General features: G+C 34.6%; 1 protein-coding gene across 45 annotated transcripts in view; it reads left to right on the plus strand.

Moving 5' to 3' along the window:
- Positions 1-24,011, plus strand: part of GPHN (gephyrin) — a 734,620-nt gene that overhangs the window by 560,248 nt on the left and 150,361 nt on the right. For 23 of the 45 annotated variants that reach the window (XM_073997563.1, XM_073997564.1, XM_073997566.1 and 20 more), the window contains 2 exons: positions 6,208-6,270; positions 8,381-8,423. In XM_073997563.1, the coding sequence (XP_073853664.1) occupies positions 6,208-6,270; positions 8,381-8,423 (106 nt within the window). The remainder of the gene's footprint in view (positions 1-6,207; positions 6,271-8,380; positions 8,424-24,011) is intronic. The other 22 variants (XM_073997568.1, XM_073997574.1, XM_015454297.3 and 19 more) reach the window with 1 other exon arrangement.

A 24,011-nucleotide genomic window follows, 5' to 3' on the forward strand; every position in this document is an offset into this window, starting at 1 on the left:
CCTAGCTAACATGGTGATACCCCATCTCTACTAAAAATACAAAAATTAGCCAGGTGTGGTGGTGCACACCTGTGGTCCCAGCTACCCGGGAGGCTGAAGTAGGAGAGTTGCTTGAACCCGGGAAGCGGAGGTGCAGTGAGCCAAGATCATGCCACTCCACTGGAGCCTGGGTGACGGAGCAAGACTCCATCTCGGGGAAAAAAATAAAGATAAAAAATAACATTGCTACTCTCTATCAGTGAGCAATAAATGACTGAAAATTCAAAGAATAAATGGTTATGGATACATACACACGTGTGTCTGTTTTTATGTGTGTATGTGTGCGTGTATGGAAGTTTACCTTTGATTAGAGGTTTTTAAATGTGATTACTGTTAAATGATTAGTTCATCTGAACTAATGGGAAAGGCGCAGCTGAAGCAGAATTTTTTTTAACCCTGAGGATTTAGTAACTTTTTTAAGCAACAATGTTGCTTTTTTATTTCTTGTTTTGGTCTATTAAGTGGGCATTTGTTTAATTCGGTGACGAATTTTATATAATTTTCTAAAAAAATGGACACCTTTTATATACGATTTGATAAAAGACAGCAAATAGAGGTGGGAAAGGTTTCATATAGCTATAATATTCTGCAGATAAAAGGAGGCTTGGAAATTATCTGGCTCAGAGGCGTTTAACCTTTTTTCTGCCATGGACCCATGTGGTAGTTGGTCAAAGGCTAAAATGTTTTGAAGTATATAAAATAAAATATATAGCATTAGAAAACGAATTCAAATCATGATCAAAATAACTCTTAAACTGTGATATAATAATAAATGCCTATTTTTAAATGTATTAAATAACAAACTAGGAGCAGGTCTAATAACTACTATAATTTGAAATCATGATAAACATAAAAAGATATTTACAACCATTGAAGTAAGAGATTCTGTTAATATTACTGTGATTTGTTGCTTGTGCTCATAATGAAAGAAGATAAATATTAATTAGATTTTTAAATATAAAGATTGTATTTTCATTTCTCTGTCCCAGTGAATGGACCTTTTACCCACAAGATTCTCTCAAGGGACCCATTGACCTGAGTTAAAACCCCTAGAAACATCCATATTTTGCAGATAAGAAAACCAAGACCCACAGAGAGGAGACAACTGTACTAAAATCATACAACAGAGAATTAGATTAATCCTAGCAGAGCTAATCTCACACCTTTACTCAGACTTTTTCTGTAACTTTAGTCTGGAAGTTGGCAATTCGTCTATTATTTGTCACTGATTCCTAGCATGATTTGTAGCAAATTCTTTTTTCTTATCGTGCCTCAGATTCTACCTATATAAAATATATGTGACTTAAAATATTCATAAAGATAATAATAACAGCTTCAATTTCTATTTTATTTTTACTTACAATAGTTTTCACTTTCACTTACACTATCCTACTTAGTTTTCCCCGTATTATGGATAAGGAAATTAAAGCTCTAAATGTTAAATGTCACATCCAAGGTTGCACAGCTAGGAAGAGGAAAATCCAGTACTGGAAATCATACCATGGGACTCCAAAGGACATCCTCTTTATCATGCTGCCTTTCGTGCCATAAATAAGCCAGAACTCTTTGAGTTCTTCAGTTGAATATGTGCTGTGATATCATAAATCTAATTAAACACATAAGAGCCATTATTAAACTCAAGTGAGCCAAATACTTGCATCCTAATTTATTCCAATAAAGTGATGCATGAGTGGAACCATGGAAGAAAACTTTTCTAGAACAATTATCCACTTGTGTTTAAGAAGTAAGAAGAGAAAGAAATAGAATGTAAGAGTCTAAGATTGTAGAGTTATTGGCTTAATGTTATTTACATCAAACTTTTGCTTCTGTTTCAGGGTAGGCTAAAGAGGCAAGTAATCTGAGTAAATGGGTCCCTTTTTCTCTCTCCTCTTAATCTTATGAGTAGATAATCCTCAAAGAAGTTCATTCTTTCAGAGACTCATTACTCTTAAATAAATTTAATAAGGTAGAAAAACTAAAGTCAAAATAAGCCATGATGCATCAAAAATTTCTATAATGTCTGTCATTATAGTGACCAGACCATGTAAGATATAAAACATCCTGCTCTCTTAGGAAATAAGGAATCTTCTTAACCTAACCTGAAACCCTTGGTATAGAAAACTTTTACTGGACTCCAAATGTCACTATGTTATTAACCTTAATAATATTAATTTCGAAATTCTTGAGATCATTCTGTAGGATACCTAGATATCTCTTAACTATAATCCACATACTTCTCATATTATCTGTCAATACTATCAGGCCCAAATAAGTAAAAATTCTTTGTAAGCTGATAAAACAGGTACAGGAATGGCTATGATCATACTTATACTATTAAAAATAAATTTTAGTTTGCTAAGATTGAAAAGAAAAATAATTACTACAAAATAAACATTCAGATTTAGCAAATGTTTCCTCTGTACAAAGCAGTGTATTTCATGTAGTGGGAAATAGAAAGAGGATAAAGTCATGAGCCTTTTCCTCTAAGAACCTGCGGTCTACTTGGGGACTCATATCAGTAATTGGAATATAAGTAACTATTAACTCATATTCTATATTATAAACTTCTATAAGTCCTATATTAGAAGTTCAAATAAGATGCCTTGAGAATCTAGGCAAATCTCAACCTAGATTGTAGTGTTGGTTGCACAGCCATATAACTTTATTAAAAATCATCAAACTTTTAATACTTTTATATTTAATATGAATGAGTTTTATGGTAGGTAAATTATATCTCAACACTGCTAAAAGAGTTTAGAGAAAGAAGAAATTATTTCTGATTGAGGAACTTGGGAATTTTTTCTTAATGGCTGGGGTAATCTAAGCTGAATCTTAAAGGACAAGTAGTATCTGCATCAGAAAATAAGCAACAGTGTATTCCAGAGAAAGGCAACAGCTTGTCTCAGATCTAAAAGCTCAAGAATACAAGGTAGTTTCTAGAGGAGCTGGTTGAGACTTTGCTCCATGCCGTAGATTATATGACTTGCATGCCTACCGTGCATATGGACATATGGCTATGACATTTCCAAAATGTTCTGGCCTATCCCTACTGAGAAACATATAACTGTACATAGAATTTTCTCCCTCTCTTTGGGTTAGAAACGAGAGCTTGCCTACATTATAATGAGGAGGGTGTGTAATCACAGATTTATTTTATAGCTGTCAGTGGCACCACTGATCATAACAACTACTGACATTTATTTTCATTTTTATAGCTTAAAATCACTGATAAATGCATTATCTCCTTTGAGCCACAATCTTTATTTTTCATGTGAGAAAACTGAGATTATGGGAGGGCCCAGAGCCTAAAATACCAAAGCCACATTAAAGGGAAAGTCAAGATATTCTGGCCTGCTAAGAATAAAAGGACAGAGAGAAAATGAGTATGTGATCATTGAACAGTTTAGACATCTGGTAACTAAATTGGGATGTACACATGAATCAAAGCTCATCTCACACAAAAAGAATAAAATGGATAATAATATGAAAGCAAAATTGAATTTTTTTCTGAAGAGCTGAAATAACCCTATTATTGACAGGAATAGCCCTTGTTAAATACCTTGTATTGATAATAGAGAAGAGTACTTAGGAAACAGTTTCTAAATAGCTTTTTTGTTGTTTGCTTTTTTAACAATGTAAAAAGATTAAAATTTAAATTGTGTCTTTCCAAAACAGAGGACTTCTCAGATTATGCAAGTAAGCAGCTAAACAGAAACTTAATTTCTAATTTAAAATGTGGTTAGTGGCCAGTAAAGTCATGTTTAAAATGGAAAGATAGTTTTCCTAATGTCCATCAAAGAAGATGACTTATTTTGTTCTTCACTTTGACCCCATCTGACCAAGTGCTCAGAATTTTTCAATATGAGCCATACTGTATACCATTTACAAGAAAAAGGAATACAAATTAGCCTGGTGAGCAGCAAAATAGGCAATTTTTTGAAACCTGATTTGTGTTAACCTGCAATCAAATGTAATTTCCATTTTAATACTTATACATTCTTATAGTGTTATGAACCTATTCTTAACACGGGTTTTATTTTCTTTGTTTCTCTCCTCCCTCACTTCTGTGAAATGCAGAAGGGAAAGGATGTTTGTTATTCACACATTTGTACCCCTACTAACTGGTGTTACAGTACATCTGGCTTCCACTGGAGAGCCCCTGACATCGCAGGGAACGGTGATCAAAATTCCACACACTAGCTTCAAGCTGGGGGCTCGTAGCTACTGCAGCATTGAAAGGGAATCTTTTCCTGGCTTCTTTAAAATAAGCATGGTGATGGGATGGTTTAAGGGAAGAACACCTCTCAAATCACATGACCACTGCTATGCTTTCGTGTGTCCTGCTTTCTTCATAACAGCTTGGCACTACATTCTTTCCCCTGTATCTTAGTGGGCTTGTGTGTGTACAAGTTGGGTGGAGGGTGGGGAGGTAAATGGATGGTTATACATTATGCATGCATCTTTCACTGTTAAAGCAATGTGCCTTCCCTTATATGTCACGAATTATGGTCACAGATTAAATCTTCTGTGTCCTGAGAGATTGGGCCATCTCTCTCTTTTTGGTGTGAGATTCATGTGTTTGGGTGTGTTTTGATGTTTACACCCTCAATTGTTCTTCATGTTGCATTTAACGTAAGTTGAAATGTTCTCCCATAAGAGTTAGCTTTTCATGTTGGGCTGAAAAAGTCTTCATTTCTGTGTAGCAATTCATGTTATTATAACCTATGGCTTTCAATTGTACCTCCCATAATGAAGAGCTGACTTTAAACACTGTGCTATTCTTGTTATGACCTAAGCATAAGGTAAGTGATTTCTCTAACTGTATCTAAAGATTCTTGTTGTTTGTTAAAATTTCCTCAGCTTTTTTTAAGGCATTTTCACTTTTGTTCCTAACATTTATTATGTGCTCTCCCTTCTGTTTTTCTGTTTCATATTTTAAGATTTCCTAATGAATGATGTGATCTTCAGCAAAAATTATATTACACATGTAAACACATGTTGAAATGAGTTATTTGATGTCTCAAACAATCTTGATTAGTAAATGAATACCGTATGTTTTCATTCAGTCCCTCATGTTTTTTATTTTCTCCATTGATTTTAATATAATATGCTGTTTCTACATGTTATTTTAGTTTTGATTCCAGTTGAAAGGGGAATTGTCAATACTGTAAAGTCAGATGTTAACTGAAGTAAAATAACATGATCCAATAGAATAAAGTAGAAGGTAATCAGATGCCTTACCTTTTATTTCTAATCCCTGACAAATTTAATGTTAGGCCAAAATCTGTTTTATTTTGCTTTCCAGGCTTTCCTTTTTTTCCCATTGAGTAAAGCCAGGGTAACAGAAGGAAAAAACAAGAAGCAATAAAACTTGAGACAGATGTGTGTTACCTTCTTTATAGTCCATATGTATAAGAACAATAGTTGTTTCTCAAGTTTATCGTTTCAAGTGTATGCCATTAAATTGTGAGTTAAGTAAAATTTTCATTTTGAAATTGTATAAAATTAAGTACATATTATAAAGAGGACTAGTTTCATGGTACAAGAGAAAAAGTTATTTGCTACATGCATAAATAATAAACAACATTTTTAAATTTTTGTTTTCTTCAGTGGTGTATAGATTGATTGACTGATTGATTTATACACACACACATACTCAAGATCCCTAAAGAAATTCTTATTATCATTGATATGAAAGTGATTCTCCCCAAATCTGGTTCAAATAGCCAATGTAATATAAATGGGAAAGTATTTATTATAGTGCTATTGGCAATTTATGAACCTTGATAAACACTCAGAGTCAGGGAATTGAACTGTTTTCGTCATCCAAATTTCTCCACCAAAGCTGTTTGAAATATATAGTTCTAAACTGAGGTGCCACAAAGCAACACTTGGGTTTCTTTATTCAATTCATGTTATGAATGATTTTTGTTATTAATTTTTTAAGTTACCTAGGGAATGGGAGAGGGTATTTTGTTGTTGTTTTGGTTTGGTTTGGGTTTTTTTGGTAAAACCAACTAGTTCTTCACCACCATTTCCATTATATACATTAGAAAATGTATATAAGAGGCATTATATAAATCTGTTGAACATTTTATGAGACAATTTGAACTACTCATCTGAACTGCTCTGTTCATTGTAAATCTCTTGTTTCTATCCATACACTAGCTCCACTCTAGATTGGAAGGGCTTAAAGATGAACTCTGGAGGAATAGAGGCTACGACTTAAGAGTAACTATTACTGATCAAAGGAGCCACTTTCCATTCGCAAACATTGCTTTGCGCTATGGGTTTGGGCTCCTTCTGTTTCTACATCTTGTTGAAGACTTTCTTGACTTCCATTTGACTTCTTTGAACTCTGTTTTTGTCTTTTAACATTTCCCCCTTTCTTTTCCTTCTCTCTACCAGATTTTTCTCTCACTCTTCTAGCTTTCTCTTGTGTTCTTTGAATCACTTTTTAAAATGTAGTTTCTCTCTTTATTAAGCTTGTCTATTGTCTGTTAGTGTGTGTTTCTTTTCTTCTTTAAGGCTGTAGTGGTATAGTTACACTTACGTTCATTCCATAGTATAGCAACTTGCTTATTTATTTTGCAGCAAGTTCATTTGTCATTCTTACCCTCTTGGTATGAATTTTTAATGAGTAATAGCAGAACATTCTGCATTTACATATTGTCCCCTTCTGTAATTCCATACTTTATTTTCCATTGTCTATATTTACACCCTCAAACCTCTCTCTCACTTTTCTTTTCCTCATTCTTGCATCTTCTTCCCTGTGTTATTTTCTTTAAGCAGTCATTGATTTCTTTCCCATTTGGTCCAGAATTGTTCTTAAATAAGACCTCTGAGTAAAAGAATATAAGAATATTATCTTCAGATTAGCTTTTTCCTTCTAGTATGTTTAAAACTAGTTGAACAATCTGGGCCAAAAGAGAACAACTAACATTTGGAATATTTTTTCCTTTTTTTTTTTTTTTTTTTTTTTGGTGTGTCTGTGTGTGTGTGTGTGTGTGTGTGTATTTTTTTTTTTCTTGTATGTATGTTTGTGACTTTTTATTTTTTATTTTTATTTTTATTTTTTTTAACATTAACACTTGTTTTTTTCAGGGAAGGACAACCATAACCCACCCTAAGTTGCAACATTCCTTTCATAAGTTGTTTCATTATGATAGTAGATTGTGTTGAACTATAGAAATTAATTTGTTGTGTATATATCCATCTGGGGCAAGCTGCTGTGGAATGGGAAGCAGAGGTGTGGAGCTTAAATACAGTTTCCTTTAAATTAACAACATGTTAATGACATGTACCATGCTCCTTGAATATAACAGTTTTGTCACATTTAAAAGAATGTTTCAGGCCGGGTGCAGTGGTTCACACCTGTAATCCCAGCACTTTGTGAGGCTGAGGCGGGTGGATCACCTGAGGTCGGGAGTTCAAGACCAGCCTGACCAACATGGAGAAACCCCATCTCTACTAAAAATACGAAAACAAAATTAGCCAGACATGGTGGCGCATGCCTGTAATCCCAGCTACTCGAGAGGCTGAGGCAGGAGAATCACTTGAACCCGGGAGGTGGAGATTGCGGTGAGCTGAGATCGCACCATTGCACTCCAGCCTGGCCAAAAAGAGTGAAACTCCGTCTCAAAAAAAAAAAAAAGAAAAAAAGAAAAGGAAAGAATGTTTCACATTGACCTAAACATTGGAGTAAAAGCATAAGGGTTTCTGATTGATAAATGATATATCACCTAAGAACTGGTAAATAAATTTTGTTCAGTTTCATTGATTTTCAACAGAAGCATATTTCATAATATTACAACTATGATAAATTATGATAATCAATAATTAACAAAGGTTATCAGAAACAAATGTAAATGTTATGTAAGGATTTCTCTATTTTCTTCCCATTAATATATATACATACTAAAAAATTACTGTAATGGAATACTTAGTTACAACTTTATTACTTGAGTTTTTATTATTATTCTAGTCAAGAGATATACTAAATGCCGTAATATTAAGGGCCAATATTTACAACTAAATATACAGTAACAAATTTCCATATACTGATTTTTAAATACAAATGAATAAAAAATCACCTTTGGTTTATCTCTGTGTAATTTGCAATATTGTACCCCAAATTTTTTTCTAGAAGTCAGTTCTTATAAGGAAAAGATAAATACAAAAGATGAAACAAGTATAAAATTTTTACTAACATGTTATGACATCTGAAATACTAATATGTAAAGCCTTTGCTCCTAGACCTCAGGAGCTTGCCCTTTAAATATGTATATCTGCCTATTCATGCTATAAGCCCTAAATTACTGAGTTTATGCTCTTTCTACAGGTCCAGTCCAGGTGCAGCAGCAAGGAGAACATTCTCAGAGCCAGTAAGTATTTTACCATTTCTGGTGGGCTGCTGAACTAGACCTTATAAAGCTAAAAATGATATTTTGGTGAAAAAAAGAAGAAAGCAATGGGGAACATTTATGTGACTAATATGAATATTAGGGCTTTTACCTTGTAAAAATATTGCCAGTATCAATATATTAATAAATATTTCCCTTAATCTAATTGTTTTTGCAAGCTGACACCAGAACTTTGATACACTCCTAGGAGGGTAGGAATGAGCTCCTCTGTGACGCTGAATCTCTCTAATTGTTTCACTGCCAAAAGTTATTTGAAAACAAACTAACTGAAAATAATAATAATAATAATGTACATTCCTGAAGAGAAGCTAATTCTAAAAAAAGAATATGTGGCTCCCAAAAGGGTACATCATAATCATTTTGTGAATATGAATTTCTGACGTATCATAACTTCACAGGCAGCATGTTTTAGAACATAGAACCCTAAACCAAGAGTAAAGAATCCTCTATCCTCTATTTTATTTATTGGTTTGATCACTAATAGCGTTAACTCAGAAGTCATTTAACTTTGTATATCATTCATTTTTCTATCTTATAAAAAGGAACTATAATAGGTTTTCCTTATCTGTATCCTTGAAATGATGTCATTGAAAATTGTGTCTTAAAAGATTTAGGATCCTAAGAAAAAAGTGCTGTATAAATTCTAATTGTTTTATTATTGTTCTTTATAACTTAATAGCTTAATTACATCACCCTATCTTCTTCCTGATCTTTATCAAGAGAAGTACAGGGGAGTCATACTGAAATAGGTCTACTGATACTCATGCCACTGGGAGTTTTAGCAAATTGAATGATTTCTATTTCTAGCAGGATATCCGCATTATTTTTGTGTTATATTCCTGGTTATAGTTTATTACACTGAAAGGATACAGATTAACATCAGCAAAGGCAAAAAGATACATAGGGCAGAGTCCAGAAGAAACCAGGTGCAAGCTTCCAGTTGCCCTCTCCCAGTGGAGCCATATGGACATTGCTTATTTCTCCCAGCAACAATGTATGACAGAATGCATCAAGTATTGCCAAGCAAGGAAGCTCACTGAGCCTTAATGTTCAGGGTTTTTATTGGGGTTGGGTCACATGGGCACAGAGTGCTCATGTGACTGATCTTTATTTCACAATAAAAAAATAGAGACCTTCACAAAGGTAAAAATTCTTGGGGTTTTTTTGTGTAAATTTTTCCATTTTTGTTTTGTAAATCTGTTATCTTAGCTCCAAACCCTTGGGTAAGCACAATTATTGCTCACCCAAGACCATTATATTGGCCAGGCACAGTGGCTCACACCTCAAAGAAATAAATTCCTCTGAGTCCCTTTGAACCTCCAATTTAGGGCATGGAGAGTGTTTCCAGTTGTTACAGTGAGGTGAGTCTCACATTAGATTGAACTTTTATTTATTTTCTTTGAGCTCTCCAGTTGCCAACTGTATTTTGTCTCCTAGGAGTAAGGAATCCTTTTTAGGACACCTTTGATAATCTAAATTTGGAAATGCATTTATCCTTGGTGAAAATCTGTCTTATTACCAATAACACTTCTATTTATCTCTGTCTATCCTTATTTTCTGTTATATCTCTGTAAGGGGTAAGTTCATAAGGAAAAACATAGACATAGGCCTCAGTAAGTATTTTGCAAGCTGGCCCTGAAAACCAAGTTTCAGGTTTCTTGTAAGACTGGTGTCCTTTAGATAAACTTTGCCCTGGGTCATTGATCAACCTATGAGAACCTTCCTTGTTCTATTTCTGTTTTGTTAGTGAGAGTCTTGCTATGGAAGAATTATAGTAAGCACCCTAAGGAATTTTTGATATGAACAAAATTGTTTATTTAAAAGGAGCCTGAGAATAAAAAGGAAACAAAATTGCAAACAATTAATGAGCTAGAGTTTTGTATTGGTTTGAAGAAATATCCCAAATAAAATCAGATTGCAAAAGTACTTCCATAAGAAATTCCTTGGCCAAGGCAAAATAAAATGTAATAAACTTAATGCCTCTTTTACATCCCTGAAAACCAAATCTTGGCCCTAATTAAGAAGATACCTGGGTCTCACTGGCTATTGCAGACAATGAGTTCCCAACTTTTCTGAAATTGGCATGCCATTATATGACTTAACCAAGTCCTTAGAAACTGAACCTCTTTCGTGGGCACCAAATGTGAACAAGCTCTTACAACCCCTTGCCTTGCTATATCCATCAATCCTAAATGATTGTATCACGATCTTTATCCATTCTTAATGAAGCGCCTATATTAAAAGATCTACTTTGGACCAAACTTCAAAATCTTATAAATATCCTGACTTTCCTTTCTGTGACTCTGACTCTAAGACTAAGTCTTTGTTGAAGTGGCATTTTTCCTTTCTAGAGTCAAACTCCCTACGTTAAAATCTTGATTTCTCTACTTATTAGCTGTGTGAACTTGAACAAGTGCTCAGTATCTCTATGCCTCACTTTCCTGATCTGTAAAATGTGGTAATAACTTATTCACAAAGGGCAGAAATTGTAAAGAATAAAATAAATAAATTTTAAAATGTGGTAATAAGATGATCTACCTTATAGATTGTTACAAGGATTAATTAGTATATTTATGCTAGGTACATAATCACTCAGTAAATGTTAGCTGATATTATTGTTACTGTTACTACTGATACTACCAATTACCATTATTTTCTTGATAATGATGATAATAACAAGGTTACTTTTTATTGAATGTTACTGTGTATCAAATACTTTTGTACATGTTTCATCCTACTTAATCCTCACATACAACAAATCCTGTGAGTAAAATTCTATTAATTTCTACATTAAATAGATAAGGAAATTAAAGATTCCAGAGTTAAATAAGTTGCTTGTGTAAGTAAATGGTATATGAGTTGAAGCCAGTATTTCAGACCTTGATTTTATAGCCCACATTTTTAACGAACATGCTGTGTTACCTACTTAATTTCAATAAGGCCTTCAAAACTCAATTCAATATTATGCAAAATAAGCAATAGATAAGAATAGAAATTGATATCTGGTATATCCATGGGTACTTATAAACAAATATCTGATTATCGGTGCCAAAATCATTTTATTACCACATATACTATAAAGATGATATGATACTAGTTATTGTCTTATGTCATCTTTCCACCTATAATTCATTTCCTTCTGTCAACCACTTTATTTTTAATAAAGCAAAATTTTGTTATTTTTATGAATAACTGGTTTTATGCAAGAAATCAAGTAAACTAAAAAAATGTTACAGTGAGGAATGCCATATGTGAACTTATATTTCAGCACTTCAATACAGTGTTTTAATTGCTTTCTTTCTCCCCCACCCCGAGACAGAGTCTTGCTCTGTCACCCAGGCTGGAATGCAGAGGCATGATCTCAGTTCACTGCAACCTCCACTTCCCAGGTTCAAGTGATTCTTCTGCCTCAGCCTCCCAAGTAGCTGGGACTACAGGTGTGCGCCACCATGCCCAGCTAATTTTTGTATTTTTAATAGAAACAGGGTTTCACTATGTTGCCCAGACTGGTCTTGAACTCCTGACCTCGTGATCAGCCTGCCTCAGCCTCCCAAAGTGCTAAGATTACAGGCGTGAGCCACCGTGCCCAGCCTTAATTGTTTTCTTAATGTACTTTGTTCAGCCTGTGTATAGGACAAGTGGTACATTTTCCTAGGATTAACTTTTATAGATTTTTTAAGTCTATTTTAATGGAATTTAGAATTTTTATTGATATATATTTATACCTATTTATGGAGTACATATGATATCTTGATACATGCATAGAATTTGTAATGATCAATTCAGGGTATTTGGGATATCCATCACCTCTTGAGCATTTATCATTTCTTCATGTTGGGAACATTTCAAATCCTATATTCTAGTTATTTTGAAATATACAATACATTGATGTTAACTATAGTCACCCTACTGTACTATAAAACATTAGAACTTATTCATTCTATATAACTGTATGTTTGTACCTTTTAGCCAACTTCTCTTTATCCCCCACCCCATCCTTCCCAGCCTCTGATAATATCACTCCACTCACTGCCTCAATGAGGTCAACTTTTTTAGCTCCCACAGTTTAATGAAAAGTTACAATATCTGTCATTCTGTGCCTATCTTACCTTCACTTAACATGCCTTCCAGTTCCATCTGTGTTGCTGCAAATGACAGAATTTCTACTATTTTAAATAGTAGTCCATTGTGTATATATACCACATTTTCTTTATCCACTTATTTATTTATGGACACAGTTTAATTCTATATCTTGGCTATGGTGGACAGTGCTTCAGTAAACATGGGGGTACAGGCATCTCTTTGATATGCTGATTTCCTTTCCTTTGGATATATACCCAATTGTAGAATTGCTGAGTTATATTGGTAGTTCTATTTGTACTTTTTTGAGGGAGTCCATAGTGTTTTTTATAATGTCTTACTAATTTACATTCCCACCAACAGTGTGTAAGAGTTCCCTATTCTCCACATCCTTACCAGCATTCATTACTTTTTGTTTTTTGTTTTTTATAGTAGCCATTCTAACTGGAGCCGGATTATATTTCATTATAGTTTTGATTTGCATTTCTCTGATGATTAGTGATGTTGGGCATTTTTTCATATACCTATTGGCCATAGGTATGTCCTCTTTTGAGAGATGTCTATTCAGCTAATTTGATTACTTTTTAATGGAATTATTTGGGTTTTTTCTGTTGAGTTGTTTGAATTCCTTGTATGTTGTGGATATTAGTCCCTTGTCAGATGAACAGTTCGCAAGTATTTTCTCCCATGTTGCAGGTTAACTCTACTCTGTTGATTGTTTCTTTTGCTGTGTGGAAGCTTTTTAGTTTGATATACTCTCATTTGTCTGTTTTTCTTTTGTTGTCTGTACTTTTGAAGTCTTAGCCAAAAAATATTTGCCTATACCAATGTCCCAAAGTGTGTTTCTTCTGTGTTTTCTTCTAGCAGTTTTATAGTTTTTGTTCTTATGTTTAAGTCTTTAATCCATTTTCAGGTGATTTTTGTATATAATAAAAGATAGGCATCTAGTTTCATTTTTCTGCATATGGCTATCCAGTTTTCCCAGCACCGTTTACTGAGGAAGATACCTTTTCTCTGGTGCATGTTCCTGATGCCTTTGTCAAAAGTTAGTTGGTTCCCTATTCTGTTTCATTGATCTATATGTCTGGCTTTATATAAATACCATGCTTTTTTGTGTACTACAGCTTTGTAGCTGCTATTGTTATGGTTACTACTAGTATTACTAGTATTACTATTATTAGTATACGATTGGTGCTTCTGGTATTATCATTATTCTTTGTTTTTGAGACGGAGTTTTGCTCTTGTTGCCCACGCTGGGGTGCAATGACACGATCTTGGCTCACTGCAACCTCCACTTCCCGGATTCAAGTGATTCTCCTGCCTCAGCCTCCCAAGTAGCTGGGATTACAGGCATGTGCCACCATACCCTGCTAATTTTATATTTTTAGTAGAGATGGGATTTCACTGTGTTGGCCAGGCTGGTCTTGAACTCCTGACCTCAGGTGATCCACCTGCCTCAGCCTCCCAAAGTGCTGGGATTACAGACATGAGCCACTGCACCCAGCCTTATCATTATTCTTTAAAGACATTGTCTTAAAATATCTACTCTTTTAATGAAGATACATTAACAGGTTGGAGTAACAAATTAAGCTTTAAAATACACTAGTCTTACGTAAATTTATCAGATAATTTGACTGCCACCTCTGAGAGCAGAGTTTTAAGCAAATGGGTGCATTTAGGACTACGATTAGGGTATAAGAGGAAGGGAAAGCCTAAAAGGAAGGCAGGTAAAGCTTGGGTACCTTTATAAATCACTCCCTCCTTAATGAAGTAATTATCTTTCTTGGCACTTCTGTCCTCTAGTGTTGCTTTTAAACTATCTGTTTGCATTTTCTCCAGCTTCTTTGGTAGCTTTCATGGTGTTTTTTGGGGTTTTTTTGGTTTTTTTTTTTTTCCCAGTCATTAAATATCAGTATTATTCAGACTTCTCCCATAGATCTTCCATTCACATTCACACTCTATATTATGCATGAGCAAAGCCATCTATTAACAAGGCTTTCAAATAAATCAAATCTGTAACTCCAATCCCTATCTTCTTCCTAAACTGCAGATTTTTTTTTCCAATTGTCTGTTGTAGATCTTTTCTTGAATATTATACAAGTATCTTATACTCAACATGACTAAAACTAAATTTATAATCTTAATCTACTCTTCTTCCATATTTCAAGGAGTAACATCACTAGCCACTGATTTGTCCAAAGCAGAAATCTTTAGTGTTTTTTATTCCTCATCCTACAAGCATTTTTATCATTCTAAAATACAAATCTAAACCTATCATACTCCTTTAATAACTTTAACCCTTTAATGGCTCCTTATTGTTCTTGCATAAAGGCCCAACTCCTTAAAATTGCTTACCAATGGCTTCTACTTATCTCTAGGTTTACCTGGAATGCAGTACACCAGCCATATGGACATTTCAATTTGCGGATAGTTCCCTCTTTCCCAAAATGTTGATTTCTCATTTCTTCCGAAACCTGGATAACTCCTACCTATCCTACAGTTCTTTCAGGAAGCCTTCTATCACCTCCCAAATCTGAGCAAACTGCCCCTCCCAAGTTCTTTTCTAGTATACTGTAGTTTCCCTAGTTTATTGCAAGCCTATTTACAGTGTAGTGCTTTTCTGTCTTCTCCACTGTCCCCTCTACTCTACCCTAAGCATCTTGCAAGACCTCATCTATCTTGTTCCCTGATACTATTACCAGAATCTATCACCATGACTCTCTCTCAATAAAAGTTGATTGGATGACTGCATAAATAAATGAGAGAAAGACCTTGAGCAGACAGAGCAAGCAAAAGGCAGCAGAATATGCTAAATAAGAAACCCGTATGGGAACAGAGAAGGAAAACAATGAACATTAGCAAAAACTCTAATGTTAATTTATTGAAAATACTGGGGTTTTTTTGTTTGTTTGTTTTTTTAACTGCTCCTTCTCTTCAAATTATCTCATATATTCACTCTGGCCCCTATCCCTTAATTCATTCTCACTACTGCCACCCAGGTTCTGGACTTATTACTACCTCTTGCCTGGAGTATAAATCAGACTTTTCAGTCTTATACCCCTTAATTTGTCATAGATGGACAGGTCTTCTGGTTAATTTTCTTGCATCTTACTATTAAGAAACATTAATTTTTATCTTTTTTATTATTCCCAGGAAAGAGGATTTTGAAATAATCCTTGGAGAAGTATGTTAATTTCTTGTACCTCCTATTTTTAGAAAAAAAAATTCTTATCTCTTGCTACAACCTAATCCCTTATCATCTTGATTGGCATTCACAGGATCTGATAATAGCTGCTTACCATCATTTAGATTATCTTTCTTTTTTTTTTTTTTTTTTTTGAGACGGAGTCTCACTCTGTCCCCCTTGCTGGAGTGCAGTGGCCGGATCTCAGCTCACTGCAAGCTCCGCCTCCCGGGTTCAGGCCATTCTCCTGCCTCAGCCTCCCGAGTAGCTGGGACTACAGGCGCCCGCCACCTCGCCCGGCTAGTTTTTTTGTATTTTTTAGTAGAGACGGGGTTTCACTGTGTTAGCCAGGATGGTCTCGATCTCCTGACCTCGTGATCCACCCGTCTCGGCCTCCCAAAGTGCTGGGATTACAGGCTTGAGCCACCGCGCCCGGCCTATTATACTAAAGATAATTAGCAATTGACTTCCATAAATATTTATTGAGGTACTGTTTATAAGCATTATCACGACTTTTTTATCTAATCTAAGTAAACCAACTTTATTCAATTTTCTTTACTATATCCTCATGTAGTTTATTTACTAGGTTCACAAAATTTAAAAAGAAAAAATTTTTTAGAGATTGGATCTATGTTGCCCAGACTAGATTTGAACTCCTGGGCTCAAACAATCCTGCTGCCTCAATCTCCTGAGTAGCCATCGTGCCTGGCTCTCAAATATAATTTTTTTACTTGTGAAACCTAAATTCCCAAAGTAGTATTTGCTATTCAGTTTAAATTTTGTCTTATTTCTCTTATTTTTCTCGGTTATCACCTTTTTATTTTATATGAAAAGTTGCATCATTCATTACTTTGAGTTAGGCTTTTTACCTTCCTCATTGTCAGCATTGTAGCTGGTATTGCTAAGAAACATTAAGTTAATAGATAGGATGCCCCAACCCTCATATCCTCACAGAGACACCAACTTAACATCAATATATGGTCATAATAGCTTCATGAGAACTCCAGAAAACAGGTAGTTGCAATATCCCCAAGCTGGCACAAAGTCAAGAATAGCCACATTGAAATGGGTAAGAACTGTTTTACTTTACCTGTGATAGTCCCTCCTCCAAGTCAGCATAGCTTAGCATAATAAAGAGAAAACACCCTACTCATGGCTTCTTTCGGTGGGGGAAGAGTGAAACATACATGCAATATTCTAGCTTTTCAGAAAGCTGCCCAAAGAACTGCTTTCTGTCTCACTGCATTGACGGAACTACCACAGTTTGAATGCCTGAGGGCTGCTGAAAGCCAGGGAGAGTGGAGGCAGCTTGCTGTAGTACCACAAGGCCTACAGTGCCAACACAGGTACCAGCACCAATCAGTGCAATCTGGAGAAAGTGCCCAATTCTTGACTTTTCACCCAGGAGGGAGAGAAGAGTGGAACATGCATTAGGTGTTCTGACTTTTTGGAGGGCTACCAAGGGAATGGTTTCTCTCTTGCCTCACTGGGGTGGTAACAGAGAGCTGGCATACTTTGGATGTCTGCACACCACTGAGAATAAGGAACAGTGATGGCTTGCTACAGCAGCACCACAGAGCCTACAATGCTGCAGACAAACACCATTGAGAGCAAGAGATTGCAAGCTCCTGACAGAGAAACCTGCAAACCTTTCTAATTGGGAAATTACATACACAGACCCAGAGAAGTCACACTCCCCCGCTTTCAAAAAGGTTTCAGAGGCCCCCTCAGAATTTCTAGCCAGGTTGATTGGTGAGAATGTCCCCTATATAAGGCCCGTCTGTAAAGACTGGGAGACATGGTTGTTTCTCAAATGACTAAAACTCAGCAAAATATCAGAAGATCAAAGTAATTATCTAGAAACCAACTTCAAAGAAACAGAGATTTATGATTACCTGGCAAATAATTCAAAATAATTACCTTTAAAAAGGTTACTGATCTAAAAGAGAACACAAATGGACAACTAAACAAAATCAGGAAACCAATGAATGTACAAAATGAAGATCTCAACAAAAAGTTAGAAACTATTAAAAAAGAACCAAAGAGAGATTCTAGAGCCAAAGGATACAATAACAGAATTGAAAAATTCACTAGATGGGTTCAACAATTACTGGAGCAATCAGAAGAGAAAAGCAGCAAAATTGGAAGATAGCTCATTTGAAATTATTGTTAGAGGAGCAAAGAGAAAAAACAGAACAGAAAAGTAAAGTAAAGAAAGCCAAAGAGGCCAGGAGTGGTGGTTCACACCTGTAATCCCAGCACTTTGGGAGGCCAAGGTGGGTGGATCACTTGAGTCCAGGGGTTCGAGACTAGCCTGGCCAACATGGTGAAACCCTATCTCTACTAAAAATACAAAAATTAGCCAGGCCTGGTGGTGCACACCTGTAATCCCAGCTACTCAGGAGGCTGAGCCAAAAGAATTGCTTGAACCCAGGAGATGGAAGTTTCAGTGAGCCAAGATCACACCACTGCACTCCATCATGGGCAACAGAGTGAGACCCCAACTCAAAAAAAAAAAAAAAAAAAAAAAGAATGCCAAAGAGATTTATAGAATGCCATTATGTGGACCAGTGTATACATTATGAGAGTTCCAGGAGAAAAGGGACACAGAACTTACTTGAAGAAATAACGGTCAAAAACTTCCCAAATTTGACAAAAGAAATGTACATCCAGACAGTTGAAGTTCAAAGGATATAACTAAGGTGAATCTAAAGAGACCCACACTAAGACATGTTATAATCAAACTGTCAAAAATCAAGGGCAAAGAGACAATCTGAAAGGAGCAAGAGAAAAGTGACTCATCATGTACAATGAAGTTCCCATAATGTCATTGGATAAATTTTACCAGTCAGAAGGGAGCAGTATGTTATATTCAGAGTGCTAAAGGAACAAAATCTGCCAGTGAGGAATACTGCACCCAGCAAAACTGTCCTTTCAAAAATGAAAAAATAAAGACTTTCTCAGGCAAACAAAACCTAAGGGAGTTCATCACAACTAGACCTGGCTTACAAGAAATGCTAAGGAGAGTCCTGCAAGTTGACATGAAAGGGCCCTAGACAGCAACATGAAAGTTTATGAAAAATACAAAGCTCACTGGTAAAGGAAAAAATATATATATACGAATTCATAAAACTATATTACTATAATGGTTATCCAAAGTAGAATTACATGTAAAGCACATGTAATTCTGGATAGAATTTAATAGACAAAAACCTAAGGTATAACTACAAATGACTGTTAATGGATAAATTATATCTAAAGATGTAATTTGTGACATCAAAAACACAATGGGGATGGGAATGTAAAAGAGTAGACTTTCATGTATGATTGATAGATTGTTCTAACTATGTTTCCTGTAAGTCTCATGGTAATTACAAAGAAAATACTTATAGAAGATACAGAAAAGAAAATGAGAAAGTAATGAAAGCACATTAATAATGCAAAGGAAGACAGCAAGAGAGAAAAAGAGGGACTAAAATAGCTACAAGACAGACAGAAAACATGTGCCAATAATAAGGCTTTTAAATGTAATTGGATTAAACTCCCCAGTAAAAAGACAAAGTGAATGAATGGATTAAAGAAACAGCATGCAATTATATTATGTCTACAAGAGACTCATCCTTGATGTAAAGACACATATAGGCTGAAAATGAAAGGACAGAAAAAGATACTACTTCATGCAAATTATAACCAAAAGAAGCAGGGGTGGCCATACTTATATTAGACAAAGGTTAAACACTGTCACAAGAGACAAAGAAGAATATTATATTGATAGAACAGAAATATATAACAATTATAAATTAAAATCCAGCTAACATTACAGCACCCAAATATAAGAAGTAAACATTGACAGGATTGAAGGGAGAATAGACAATAACACAATAATGGCAGGAGATTTCAATATTCTACTTTGGATAATGGATAGAACAACCAAAAGGATTAATAAGGAAACAGAGAATTTGAACACTGTCGACCAATTAGATCTAACAGAATATTCCACGCAACATACATGGAATGTTCTGTAGGATAGACCACATATTAGGCTAAAAAACAAGTCTTAACAAAGTTAAGAAGATTGAAATCTGTGAGATATCTTTTACAATCTTAGTGGACTGGAACTAGACATCAATAGCAGTAGGAAAACTGGAAAATACACAAATATGTGAAAATTAAATGAGACACTCTTGAACAACCAGTAGATCAAAGAAAAAAATCATGGGAGAAATTAGAAATATCTTGAGGCAAAAACATAACACACCAAAACTTATGAATTGCAGCAACAGCAATACTAAGAGAGACGTTTATATTAGTGGCATGTACTTTAATGAGGAGGAAAGACCTCAAATCAGCAACCTAACTTTTTACCTCAAGAAATGAGAAAAAGAATAAACTAAATCCAAAGTTAGCAGAAAGAAGGAAATAATAAAGATCAGAGCAGAAATAAAATAGAGAATAAAAATACTAGGAAAAAAAACCAATGAAACCAAGAGTTGGGTTTTCTAAAATGCCAACAAAATTGACAAACTCTTAGCTAGACAAAAAAAGAGAGAAGACTCAAAATAACTAAAATCAGAAATAAAAGAAAAAAGAAAAAAAACAATGAAACTAAGAGTTGGGTTTTCTAAAATGCCAACAAAATTGACAAACTCTTAGCTAGACAAAAAAAGAGAGAAGACTCAAAATAACTAAAATCAAAAATAAAAGAGGAGACATTGCAACTGATGCATCAGAAATACAGATGGTAAGAGACTACTCTATACAATTATATGCCGACAAATTGAATCACCTAGAAGAAGTGGATAAATTCCTAGAAACACAACCTTGGTGTTCAGTCACAGTCCTGGTGACTGAATTATGGAGAAATAGAAAATCTAAACATATCTATAACCATTAAGGATATTGAATCAGTAATCAAAATCCTCCCAATAAAGAAAACCTCCTAATAAAGTAAAACCCATGACTGGATGGCTTCACTGGAGAATTCTACCAAGCATTTAAAGAATTGGTACCAGTTCTTCTCAAAATCTTCCAAAAACTTGAAGAAGAAGGAATGCTTCTAAAATAATTTTATTAAGTAACATTACCCTGATACAAATAGAAAAAGATACAACCATAAAAAAGATAGCTGATAAAAAAATTTGATACAAAAATCCTCAACAAAATACTAGCAAACCAAATTGGATTATATACTTCAGCCATGTGGGATTTATCCCTGGAATGCAAGGATCGTTCAATGCATGAAAATCAATAAATGTAATATGCCACATTAACAGAACATGGAATGAAAATCACATGATCATCTCAAATGATGCAGAAAATGCATTTTAGAAAATTCAGCAACCTTTCATGATATAACAATCAGCAAACTAGAAACGGAAGGAAATTACTTCAATATAATAAAGGTCATTTCTGAAAATCTCATAACTAACATACTAAATGGTGAAAAACTGGAAACTTTTTTTTTTAAGATCAAGAAAAAAGCAAAGATGCTCATTTTTGCCACTTCTCTTCAGTATAATCCTGGAAGTTCTAACCAAAGCGGTTATGCAATAAAAAGAAAGAAAATGCATCCCAACTGGAAAGAAAGAAGTAAGATTATCTCTGTTTCCAGATGACATGATCTTATGTAGAAAACTCTGAAGATTCTACTCATATACATACATACACACACACACACACACACACACACACACACAGAGAGAGAGAGAGAGAGAGAGAGCAAAACACTGTTAAAGCTAATACAAGAAGCCAGTAAAACTGCAAAGTACAAAGTCAACAATAAAAAATCAGTTGAATTTTATACACTAACAGTGAACAATTAACAATCTGAAAAAGAAATTAAGAAAATCCCATTTACAGTAGCATCAGAAAGAATAAAATACTCAGGAATAAACTTAACTAAGAAAATGAAAGACTTCTGCAGTGAAAACCACAAATCATTGCTGAATAAAGTTAAAGTCACAGTAAATGGAAAAATATCTGGATTCATGGATGGAAAGACAGAATATTGTTAAAATATCCATACTACCCAAAGGAATCTACAAATTCAATGCAATCCCTGTCAAAATCCCACTGACTTTTTTTTATAGAAATAGAAAGTACCACCCTAAAATTCATACGGAATTTCAGAGGTCCTGGAACAACCAAAACAATCTTGAAAAAGAAGAACAAAGCTGGAAGTCTTACATCTCTTGATTTCAAAGCATATTATAAAGTTACAGTAATCAAAAAGTTTGGTACTGGCATAAAGACAGACATATAAACTAATGTAACAGAATATAGAGCCCAAAAATACGTGTTCATGTATATGGTCAAATGATCTTTGAAGATGGTGCCAAGAGCATTCAATGGGGAAAGGACAGTCTCTTCAATAAATGTTGTTGGGAAAACAGCTATTCTCTTTGCAAAAGAATGAAGATAACCCTTATCTTATACCATGCACAAAAGCTACCTCAAAATGGATTAAATATCTAATAGTTAAGTCTTATAAGTCTGAAACTATGAAACTCACAGAAGGAAATATGCAGAAAATCTTTATGACATTGGAATGGGAAACGATCTCTTGGATATGATACCAAAAAGTACAGACAACTTATACAAATGTAAACAAATGAGACTACCTCAAATTTAAATATTTTGTGCATCAAAGGTCACGATCCACAGAATGAAATGGCAGCAACAGAATGGGAAAAAGTAATTGCAAATCGTATATCTGATAAGGGGTTAATATCCAGAATACATAATCCCTACAACTCAGCAACAAAAAAATCAAATATTCCAATTTAAAAATGGGGAAAGGACTTGCATAGACATTTCGCAAAGAAGATACACAAATGGCCAACACACATATGAAAAGCTGCTCAATGTCACTAATCATCAGGGAAATACAAATTAAAATCACAATGAGATACCACCTAACACCCATTAGGATGACTACAAAAAAAAAAAAGAAAAGAAAATAACAAGTATTGGTGATAATAGGGAGCTATTGAAACCCTTGTGCCCTGTTGGTAGGTTTGTGAAATGTTGCAACTGCTACAGAAAATAGTATGGCATTTCTTCAAAAAATTAAAAAATAGAACTTTCATATGATCTGTCAATGCCACTTCTGGGTATATATCCAAAAGAATTGAAAATAGGATCTCAAAAAGATACTTACACACCTGTGTTCATCATAGCGTTATCTACAATAGCAAAGATATGAAAGTAATCTAAATGTTCATTAACAGATGAGTGGATAGGCAAAATATGGCCTATTTATACAATGGAATGTTATTGAGCCTTCAAAAAAATAAAGAAATCCTGTCATATGCTACAACATGGATGAACCTTCAGGACATAATGCTAAGTGAAATAAGCCAATCACCAAAACAAAACTAATACTTCATGGTTCTACTTATATGAGACATCTGAAGTAATTGAACTCACAGAAAGTAGAATGGTGGTTGCCAGGGGCTGGGAGGAGAGGGAAATAGGGAATTGTCCAATGGATACAGAGCTTCATTCACACAAAATGAGAAACTTCTAGCGATCTGTTGTACAACAATATGCACATATTGTTAATTCTGTTAAACTTTTTAACATAATTTAAATACTTAAAAATTGTTTAACAGGGTTACAAAATGTATATAGATTAAGCATCTGGAAAATGTATTTAAAAGTTAAGTTAATCATTGATCATAGAATTATCCTGGAATGGACATATATTGTCCTTCAGTGTCTCTTTTTTATGATATGTATGTTACCATTCTATGTGTAACAAATGAATTACTGATTCCCATTATTAGATTCACCACCTACCTACTAATGGCTTTCTATTTTAAGCCTGACTTCTCTTCCAAGCTCCAGACTCTCCTTGCTGTTGCATACTGGAATCACCCTTTGATGTCCTGCTGGCATCTCATTTCTTTCATCAGAAACCAGATTTAGAATCCTTTCCTCCAAATTATTCCTGTATTGTTCTTTTATACAGTTACACTCCCAGTTACTCTAATAACTAAATTTGAAATCTCTTCATGATATTTACCATCTCCTTCTCAAAGCATAGTCAGTCAGTCATAGAACCCTCTGCTGCAGCTCTTCTAAATATCCTTTTTCCCATTCCTGTTGTAATAGTTCAGGCCTTCTTCATCATTCTCCTTTAGGATTGCAGTAGCATAATAATTGCTCTTCCTATCTTCAATCTCTTGCTCCCTGACAGCCTTCCATCAGTCAAGTATTACATTATAAAGTACATACTGCTTTTCTACTGAAAATCTTGAATGGTTCTCCATTTTCCATAGTAC

This window comes from Macaca fascicularis, chromosome 7 (genome assembly GCF_037993035.2).
Source record: "Macaca fascicularis isolate 582-1 chromosome 7, T2T-MFA8v1.1".
In the NCBI taxonomy this organism is placed as follows: domain Eukaryota; kingdom Metazoa; phylum Chordata; class Mammalia; order Primates; family Cercopithecidae; genus Macaca; species Macaca fascicularis.